The following is a 10862-nucleotide window of genomic DNA, read 5'->3' as shown; positions in this document are numbered from 1 at the left end:
TAGGGTATCACTAATATTTTTGAAAAAGGGTATGGGTATCTCTAACTAAGCCGGAAAAATAAACACACACCTCCCAGTTCCAGATAATACAATCTCATCATCATCAAAGACCATCAATACTGAATAGTTGAGAATGCTCCCAGGCACCCACGTCAGCCTCTTTTTTTTCTCTGAGACTGACACATCAGATTTTGCGATGGTTCGGCAGTAAAAAAGGAATTCTACGTCTTTTTTTGCCAATTTCAATTGTTTGTAACCCAAACTAGATAAAAACTTATTTCCATACTTTCTTCTCAATTGTACAAAACACCCCCACCAACTCTGCCTAAAAAAAATCATTTCTTTAAACCCTCTATCTTATTCTTTTTCCAAAATAATCATATTTCAATATTAAATTGCTAGATTATTATACGAGTTTTTGTGCGTACTCAATTAGTTTATAAATGGAAGAATTGAAGTTTGACAAGTTACCATTACCGACATTGTTCAAGCAGTCGCAAACGATACATGCCATGGTTGCTATTACTTATAGTGGGTTTATCTCAATTTCGTACTTTGAATCTCATGTAGAGCATAGTTTGTTTTTACTATGTTGATGTCTTTGATTTGATTTGTGTGCAGATTAAGTAAATTGAAATTACTAAACCTCTGCCTATTAATACTTTGAAGTGTTGCTATTTCTTTTTAATTAAATTTAATCAATCGGGTATTGTTTTTGGATATTGATTTGTAATTCAGTATTTTAATCTGGAAATTCCTCTTAAGTCTTAAAATTACAGTCGCAAAGTTTCTTGGAACACGGCTCAAAACAATGAAAAGATTAAGAATCTATGTTGTGCGCTTTGCATGTTAACTAAGTTTACATCCGAGACTATGTTCTTGCTTAGCCAAGATTGTCGGCCTCCTTTGGGATTTGGGTGTCTAATATTACATTTGCAAGCTATTCTTGATAGTGTGACTGAAAGAAGGTTAAAAATATAGGAAAATAGAGAAGATCGTTCAACTTGTCAAACTTGGTTTCAGTTTAGACTCCTCGCATAATGGACCTGCCAATATGTATTTGTTTGTCTAATTAACAGATTCTTGGTTTAAGTTATGAACAACAGTGATTGCTATTTCGACCATGGTAGCAACTAGCAAGTAGTCGAGTTACAGAATGTGGTCAAACAAAGATTACCGTTACCCATGGTCAATTATGGCAGTGTGATCTCAACTGTTGAAAGAGTTTGTGAGTTTGATTTTTGAAATCTATAGATATTCTCCTTTTGAGCACAAAGGTAATGAAGTCCCTGTTAGTTGAGAACCCAATATACCACTGATCTTCCTTCACGCTTATCACAATAGGACTTGCTTTGAATTTCGGTAGATACTACACACATGATACATTATTCAGTGAAATGAATTAGGTTATATATGTGCTCTATTATTCTCCAAGTACAGTGTAAGTCTGACTGCCTGTATTCAGTAAACATGAATGTCTCAATACTGGATTATATTTTAAGGACTAGCCAAAAATCAAAACATGATGCCCCTTCTAATACTTTTTAAGAAGTATGATACCAATCAATTCCATTCATTCACCATTGGTTCATCCCTTGATTTTTGATATTGCACAGTAATGTTTTCTTGCTTTCACACATACTGTTTGCTTCGAAAGGAGGTGGAGAACAAAAGTTGTATCCATTGAGACCCACCCAGAATATCCTCTTGCATTCCACAATGTGAAGGTTTTAGTTTCCTGCCATTTGCATGAATCTCATGGACTGAATCTCTCTATTTCTCTCTCATAATTTTTTTTTGTTTTGTTTTTAATTATAGATTGCGGTTTGAACAGAAGAAGTTGTTTTTCAAGTCTCTTTAACAATTGTAAACATACCCAGTTTTCTACTCACTTTTAGCTTAATAGATTAGCAATTTACTTTATTCCTAAAAAAAATTAAAACCACTTTAATAGATATTCGCGCTATAAATTTATTTGTGTTCGAATTTGTTGCAGATTTTATCACTCTTGCGTCAAACCTATCGTGCAACCTAACAGAGGTATCAATTTTTTCTTTATTTTTCCAATATCTTCTTCTTTGTTTCTTCCCTGCATTTCATTTCACTACAATAATTCCGAGTTATGTGCCTTCACCAACGGCTATACATTTTTCTAGATTGTTGAATACTTTCCTTGATATATTTAGTTTGATAATTCATAGTTGCTGCTATGAATTAATTTGATGAAAAGTCTGTTTGAGCTAATAACCTTTGATTTGAATGTTTATATAGTTTTGATATTCAATAACATCTATAAATGAATGTATTGGTTTAATTTGTTGTTGGTGCTTTCACAGAACTATGGTGATGCCATGTTGACGAGATTTTAGTAGCAAGGTTGATGAACCCAATGAAAGCAGATAAGATGTTGGTTTTATGGAAGAAATGGAGGGAAGAGTTTGTACCATTGGGTTTTATTCCTGATTCTGAAGGGCCTGATGAGTTAAAAGCTAAAAAAATTTATTTGCAAGGACCAACCCCAATTCAAGAGTAAGTATACCCTTTTTTTTTCCCCACTATTATTATTGTCTGTGAATTTAGTAGTCCCCTTTTATGTTTTGGGGTGGTTTAACTTACCACGTATGCACTAGCTAAACTACTAACACTACCACTGATTGTGTACTGTTGTATTAACAGTCTTCCCTGACAATCATCAAATCCTATAAAATGCCCTAGAGAGCCAACCAACACATAAGGGCGCCTAGACCCCTGTCTAACTCCTACGCTTAGACAAGCAAATAGCCAGCCTCTGATAATTCAACTATCTTGATCTATTATAAGTATATTGTAGTCGCAAACAAAATTGAAACAAAGTACAGAAATTGAAATGAAGAATACAAGCTTTTGTTTCATAGAAAAATAAGCTTCACCAAATCACCAGTATATCAAGAACTGCTCTTATCATATTACAATCTCAGTGAACGTTATTAAAAAAAAATGGCTACTATTATTCATATTTTTTATACCAAAAGGAAATACAAAATGAAAAAGAAAACTACTAACAAACTATAAGAAGAAGATAAACTGAAACGGGAGCATACTTCCCAGGCCAGCTATGACATAATATGATCTCCACCTGATGGCGGCAAGGCAATGCGCAAAGCATCAACCTAAAAAGGTGGTTTTGGGGGAGATGATAACCCATTGTTCCATACCACACTTTCAGGTATGTAAGACGCCTTGACTTTTATATTTTGCAGTCCTTATCCGCTGCAGCAAAGTGTGAATAACTTTTGCCTGTAATTCCACGAACGAAATTCAAAACATCCCCAGTGGTCCAAGTCATGTGAAACAGTTCACCGCTTGAGTTGCCTCCTTGCCAAAGCTGGGGTTTTTTTGGGGATGTAAACTTTGTAACTCACCTGCGACATAAATGAAAACGGATATGAGTGCTCAAGCTTGGTATAATATTATCTGTGGCATCCATATTTTAAAGCTTATGGAGCTAGATACTAGCAATTAAACAAGAAATAAATTAGATAAAGAACTCACCTGCACCATTTCACCACCCCGCATGACATATCGTCTTTTGTTCAAACTCTGAACCTCCTTTAGCTGCATTTTCCTGGTTCGGTTAAGCTTTGATCTCCAAATGCGAGGGGTGAGTCCAAACGTAACCTCGAAGCGCAAGTCGAGGGCTACACTAACTTCACGAGGAATGCTACTCCCAGTGCAGCTTTAGGAGGTTCGGAGAATTGTGCTTTAGAATCTTATTGGGCTCTTCGGACTTAGATCGAACGATCGTGTGATCTGGGTGCCTGCTTTATTAAATTATTACCATAAGATTCTCTAATGTATATTAGATTACCTTTACTAGATTTACGAACATCACCAAAATCTATATTTTTCTTATGTGGGCCTTTAGTATCAACATAACTATCATTAAAAGTAAAATTCAATCCAGATATCTAGATTTTGAATTTTTATTATGTTTATATTTATAGGTCTTTGCAATTGAAAGTGAAGATATTGAAAGAAGAAAGAGATCGAGCACAACTCAAAAGGAGACGGTGAAGTGAAACTAAGAAAAGTCGGGGTGGTATGATTCTACTATTTGATTAGCGAATGATGTAGATGCTATCAATCATACTTAAAATAAAGGTATGTATGTCCTTTTTCATTTCAGTTGAATTCTAATTAAGAGTTTGTTATTCGAAGCAGGGCCACGTTTATACACCCGCTTACTGCATGCTTGCCGGAGTTATCCATCCTTAGTACCTCCTAAATGTCATTTTGATGAATTGAATATGTATACGCAGCAGGAGCTTTTATTCTCCCTCATGCAAAGAATTCAGCCAACTTAAGGTATATAGAATGTTTATTTTCCATTTCCACTTTAAAAAAAAAAAGGGCAAGGGCGGGAAAATATACAAATGATATTTCCAATGCATAGGTTCTCTTGGATTTCTAGTTTCTTAGCTGGTCTTTCAATTTTTAGACAATAATTGGACTAGTCCTTTTGTAGGTTCAATTAAAAAAGGAGAAACTGGCAAGAAAGCAGACAGTGGCTCTGAATGCTAATTATAAGAAGCTGGAGATGATTGAGAAAATCCACTAACGTGGAACTTTCCAATGCCTGGAGATGGTAGTGCCTTTAGATGTCTGACAACTATATACACATAGTTATATGACGCTAGCAGAAACTCTATGTTATGGATGTCTCTGGAAGTGTACATACCGTGTAGAGTTTGTGTTGTGTGTTCTTTATAACTCTGGAAATGTCGATATGGAGGAAAATTATTTGAAATTTTTAGGGACACTCGATCACTGAAAATGTAAAAGTATGTGTTCGACACCCCCACAAATGTGGCCCAATAAAAACTCAATTCAATACAAACCCACACTCAGAGCCCACGCTCAGAGTCCATGCTCAGAGCTTATTTACAATAAAGCACACACTCAGAGTCCATGCTTAGAGCTTATTTACAATAAAGCCCACGCTCAGAGCCCATGCTCAGACTTAATTTATATCCTACCTACCCGCATAACGCAAAGTCTATTCAATTAAACAAGTGTCTTGAACATTTGCGAGGAAGTTGTTTGACCGAATCAATCAACCTTCCACAACTTCATCAACAACTTCCACAACTTCGTTCACATCACTACTACATAAATGCTCATTAGCCACGGTAGGTCAAAGTGCATATACCACTGTTTCTCTAATAACAGTGGCTAATAGGCATATGCCACGGTAAGAAAAACTTTTCTAATTTCGGTACAAGCAAAAGCCACTAGTCTCGTAAAACAGTGGTATATAGTATGTCATATACCACGGAACAAACCAATATCGCCTAATTTGTATTTTGATGTTCATATACCCCACGATGTGAACAAAAAAGGTGGCTAATGTCTGCAAAAAACTTAAGCATACCGTGGACAAAGTCTACCAAAACCCCACTTAAAAAATTAATATTAGAAAGTAGGGCCAAAACCGCCTCCTCAGCTCAAACTTAGGTCTTTTCAACTTCCAAAACTCTCTAAACTTCTAACTTCAGACTCTCTAACCTTCTCTCGGTCTCTCTTTTTTCTTCAACTTCTATCCTCCATTCTTCTTCAACTTCTATCGGTCTCTCATCGTCACCAGTAAAGCAGCAGAATATCGTCACCAGTAAAGCAGCAGAATACAGCTCTCCCAAATTTCGGCTATCAGGTATTGTTTTTTGCTCTATTTAAATTCAATTTTGGCTGTAAAGTAATTGTTTTTGCTTTATATCATTGGTAGCTGTTGATAGAGTTCACAAAAAAAATAAGAAATTGCAATTTTTCTTTGCAAAATTTGGGGATTTAAGTGTAAAAGGAAACTCTGTATTTGTTCGATGAGGCTAGATATCAAATTTTTCTTGGCCGCAACTCAAGGTGGTGGAATCTAATTTTTTAGCACGTTGATCATGATTGGAAAGAACTCTTAGTTGGCAGCCTAGATCCCAACCTCCACAGTCACATGATCCGCCCGATCTCCATCTGTTGAGCAGAGGTGAAGGTAATCCCGTAGGTGACAAGCCATGAACACCACTAGGAAGTACAGCTAGAATGCTAGAAAGGCTTTGACTTCCAAAAAAAGGTCCATTCATTACATATTCAATAGAAGAGAGTTTCTTATCAAGTGATTTCTCTCGCTAGATCTCATGCCCAAGAAGTCTTCCGCGGTTATCAATTTGTCTGTCTATCATCTTTGTTTAGACTTGCTTCCGTCTCTTTCGGAACCTTGATAACAATGGCTGCAAGCTCCACATTTGTTAGGAAACTTGATGTTTCTTGATCTGCCTTTCTAGGTTCAACCTCGAACAAAACAAACTCTCTCACCATTAGTTGATTTTCTGAATCAGATCTGGCGGACTTGGTGCACTGAGAACCATTCACTTTCATTTGACCGACAATGTTAGGAACATAGTCGAGACTTTTAGCTTTACTTCCATGGCTCATCCAACCACCACTTTTTTTCTTACCTTTGCGGAAGGAGTAAAATGTGTATATCCAGCTGCAGTCATACTTCTCAGATGAATTAGTTTTCCTCATTGTAGCAGCAAGAATGTCACTGTTATTGTCGACTGCAAATGTAAACCAAGGAAGTCCATTCTTAACGGTGACCTGCAAAAGCGCTTGCACCATATTGCTTTCCTTAAGAAGCAAGAGAGAAAGAAAGAGAAGGAAGCCGAGTTGAACATAAGATAGAGTTTTAGTTCCAGTGAAAGCCCCTACTCCTAACAAGTTGGAAAGTGAAGTTCAAGTCAAAGATAAGTTTCTTATTTCTGATTTTTTCTTTTGTTCAGTCATGGGCTGTTAACTGATTGGTCATAGCTTGAAGTTGCCTTTCAGCTTTCCACGGGTACTGAAGGTACGGAATCGACTGAGTGGGCAGTGACATAAGCCTTAGATGAGTCTCACAGAGTAGTACACAGGAAAGTCCCTGTGCATTAAATAAACTCTTTCTCCCTTGCGAATAGGTTCCCTCCCTAAATTTGATTTCCTCCTCTACAGGTGCATCCCCCCCTGCTATGAGTTCTCATCGAATTGAGCCAAGCTAGCTTCTCCACATGAGCTAGGTGCCTAATGGTACATAATCACACTCACATCACCACTTGCACACACTCACACTACTAGCTAGCGGTAGTACCCGCATCACCACTCCACTGCACTACCAGTCACACCACTACACCACCACTCCACCACCACACACTGCACACCAACAATCCACATACACACTGCACCACCAGTCCACACAATGCAAACCACCACACACTTTACACCACCAGTTCACACATTGCACCACCAGTCCACACAATGCAAACCACGTCACTAGTCCCCTAAACCCATGCCTTCAAAGTTCGAGTGAATAGAGATTCTAAGAACTAACCAACGGACATGAATAAAAGTCATTACCTCAAGCTCATGAAGCTTTGCTTCAAGTTTCAATTGGTTCTCTAGTTTCTTCTGCCTAATCCGGCCCTCGGCTACCATAAATTGTTGACAAGCTCTGATCTGGCCTTGTATTTCGCTCCATGAATGGATATAACTTAGAGCTGTTGATGCTTGTTTTGTAACTGCATAAGCTTCAGTTAGAAACTCGAGAACTCCAAAACTTATTCTGCTACCCAAGAAACAGAGCCGCTCCAAAAAATCCAAAACGAAATCCATCCAGAACTAAACAAACACCACTCAGAATACCCAACCATACAAAAAAGAAACAATTTCTATAAGCAAATAAGAAAAAAATAAATCAACTGCAAAACTTGTTCAAACTTTTCCGCACAAAATGAAAAAAATCCTCCATCCAATAACACGTAAGTAAACATAAATTGACCGAATTCAATCAATCACGCATGACAGCAAAGTTACAATTTTTTCACACCAAACATTAATGTATTCAAACTAGATTACACTAGAATAACGAACTAAGTAAATTAGAAATTTCAATACCCTAACTTGATTTCAAATTAATCACAAACTTTTATGGCGTCAGTACCTTTCTCCATTAAATCAATCGCATCTTCGAGCTCCTTCTTCAAATATCTTTGCCTTCGGATACTTCAATCGTTTAATGGCTTGACAAAGAAAGAAATTTCAAGCTTTAGATCTAAATACTTCAATCGTTTCCGCGGTGACCCACCAACCATCATTTCTAGATTTACGTACTGGAAGTCAGTTTCTCCATTTGTGATATTCAAACAAAAATTAACCTTGAACAAAATCATCTCAAGGAACAAGAATTTATACTTTAACGCCTATATGCCGTCACTATTTTTTAATATTTAACGCTGGTTTTAAATATCATCTCAAGGAACCAGCGTTAAAAGAACAACCTTTAACGCTGGTTTTAATATTTTATTAGCTAAAATATTTATACTTTAACGCCTATATGCCGTCACTATTTTTTCCCGAATTATCTAAAGAAAAATAAAATAACTTTTTGATTTATTGTGACGTTAAAAACCGAATACTGACGCCTAATTACCGTCACAAAATTTCTGACGCCATTTTGGCATCACAAATCCTCAAAAGCCTCTGTCACAAAAATCCAGTTATGGTGTAGTGTATGTTACATTTGTGGTTCCACTACTACATAAATTTGAGCTAATCATTCGAATAGATTTTGTATCACACTTGCTTTTGCCGTGTGTTTAGTGCTTTCTTCCCCCCAATATAGTAGGTGCATTGATCGGTGTTTGCATTCCTCAAATTATAATTCACTGAATCGCTTGGGGATATTTTTCATTGAATTCCATGTGAGGTCCCAAAATTATATGAAATCCCATAGCACTGTCTCGATCGTCAAAAATGTGGTCCAATGAAAGGTTTAGCAAGGTTTTAGCTCTCACCAAATACTTGCCTTTTAGTAGCCCGGTAAAACTTGTAATGGCCTGGTGATGGCATGTAGTTGCCTATATAGTGGCCCCGGCGGTTACAATTTTTCTTAGTGGCTTAAGTTGTTTGACTAAAAGAATAAGATATGGAGACTATTTTCGTACATAAACTGGTTTTTTAGAAACTTATGCCCTGTTGTTTTATTTTTATTTTTAGTTTGCAAGTTTGCTTATTGTTAATTGATATATTGGCCTAGTGATGGCATGTAGTTGCTTGTATAGTGGCTTGGCAGTTCATGTTTACGGTTTTTGTTAGTGGCTTAAGGTGTTTGATTGAATGAGTAAGAGATAGAGACTGTTATCGCATACATAAACTGATTTTAGAAGCTCTTATGCCTGTTGTTTTACTATTAGTTTGCAAGTTTGCTTATTGTTGATTGATATATTAGGCAGAACGCACGCGCTGGCGATCGTGATTTGCATGATTTTATCTTGCTTAATCACCTTTTTTTTTTGTGTATGTAGTACTTGTGTATTGAATTTCGACATTGAGTATGGATAAGCCTTGGATGACTATGGATAGACTTTCCGATGAATACGAGGAAGGGGGTCAAGTATTTTATAGAATGTCTTTGGAGAGCATGCAGCCCGCATAATCTTAATTTCATAAGATGCCCATGCCTTAATTGTGGGAACCACTTGCATCAGAGTTTGGACGATATCAAGGATCATCTGTTTCATGTTGGTTTTGAAAAAAGTTACAGAACGTGGATATGGCATGGGGAAAAGCCTCACAGTGGAAAGTCCCGAAGTGTCGACACGCATGAACCTCCATGTCAAGACTTTGATATGGAAACCCCATGTGATTTTGGGGACACGGTTAGAATGGTTAATGATGCATATGAGAGTTTCACGGGGAATCCTGAAAAGCTTTGTAAATTGCTTGAAGATGCTGAGAAACCTCTGTACAAAGGTTGCAAAAGCTATACAAAGTTATCATCCCTTGTGGAATTGTTCAACTTGAAAGCCGGTGAGTGGGTGGTCGAACCGCGAGTTTTACCAAGCTATTGAAGGTGTTGGGAAAAATGTTGCGGATAATAACGGTGCCACAATCCATGACCAAAGCTAGAAATGTTTTGTCTACGTTTGGAATGGAAGTTCAAAAATGCATGCATGTCCCAATGATTGCATACTTTACAGAGGAGATGAGTACAAGGATTTAACTAGTTGTCCAACTTGTGGAACATCGAGATATCAGGAAAAGAAGGGTAAAGTGCCTGCGAAAGTTTTGTGGTACTTTCCGCCTCCCCAAGGTTTGCAAAGATGTTTCAATCCGCTCGGACATCAAAGGATATGGTATGGCATGCAGATAGAAGAGTAGAAGTTGATGGTCAAATCGTCATCCAAAGCCAGATTCTCCAAAGATGGAAAGAGGTTGATAAAAGGTGGCGAGTTCACCGAAGATCCAAGAAATCTGCGACTTGCTCTTTCGACGGATGGGATTAATCCACATAGTAATCTCAGCTCTAGGCATAGTTGCTTTGGCGGTTATGTTGATCACTTACAATCTTCCTCCATGGTTATGTATGAAGAGAAAATTTCGATGTCGACAATGTTGATATCGTCCCCAAGAACCCCCGGTAATGATATTGATGTTTACCTTAGACCTTTAATTGAAGATTTACGTGCTCTTTGGAATCCCGGTGTGGAGGTTTATGATGCCTACAAGCAAGAATCTTTTACATTAAGGGCTGTTCTCATGTGGACGATCAATGATTTTCCTCGCTCTTGGAAATTTAGTCGGTGTAGTGTCAAGGGATATCTTGCTTGTCCAATATGTGGTGAGAAAACTGATTCTACAAGATTGAAACACTTTCGAATAAAAACATATATCAGTCCCATAGAAAGTTCCTTCCAAAAATCATCGTTATCGAAGGCAAAGGAAGGCATTTAATGGTCGACAAGAGTTAAGATCACATCCGCACGTTAACCGGAGAGGTGATTTCAGAGAAACTCAAAGGG

General features: G+C 37.4%; 1 protein-coding gene and 2 long non-coding RNA genes across 4 annotated transcripts; 1 reads left to right on the top strand and 2 right to left on the bottom strand.

Annotated features, from left to right (window-relative positions):
* Positions 1-310: 310 nt before the first annotated feature.
* Positions 311-4799, top strand: LOC147489564 (uncharacterized). Of its 2 annotated transcripts, XR_015201971.1 has the most exons (6): positions 311-566; positions 1617-2040; positions 2337-2529; positions 3984-4078; positions 4201-4344; positions 4505-4799. It is a non-coding gene; the product is annotated as an uncharacterized LOC147489564 (long non-coding RNA). The 2 variants fall into 2 exon arrangements; XR_015201970.1 differs by lacking the exons at positions 4201-4344; positions 4505-4799 and having other exon boundaries at positions 3984-4191.
* On the bottom strand, positions 2868-3602 carry LOC147489565 (uncharacterized). The gene is made up of 2 exons (XR_015202495.1): positions 3532-3602; positions 2868-3401 (listed from the first exon to the last, which is right to left on the bottom strand). It is a non-coding gene; the product is annotated as an uncharacterized LOC147489565 (long non-coding RNA).
* A 1047-nt stretch (positions 4800-5846) lies between the features above and the next one.
* LOC147489563 (uncharacterized) lies at positions 5847-7674 on the bottom strand. The gene is made up of 3 exons (XM_086574683.1): positions 7420-7674; positions 6220-6657; positions 5847-6155 (listed from the first exon to the last, which is right to left on the bottom strand). Exons 1-3 carry the CDS (start codon positions 7672-7674, stop codon positions 5862-5864), a joined length of 987 nt encoding a protein of 328 aa, XP_086430809.1. The 3' UTR covers positions 5847-5861.
* Between the last annotated feature and the right edge of the window lie 3188 nt (positions 7675-10862).

Source organism: Coptis chinensis, chromosome 7, assembly GCF_015680905.1.
Source record: "Coptis chinensis isolate HL-2020 chromosome 7, ASM1568090v1, whole genome shotgun sequence".
Classification (NCBI taxonomy): Eukaryota; Viridiplantae; Streptophyta; class Magnoliopsida; order Ranunculales; family Ranunculaceae; genus Coptis; species Coptis chinensis.
This window is presented reverse-complemented; position numbering and strand designations above follow the sequence as displayed.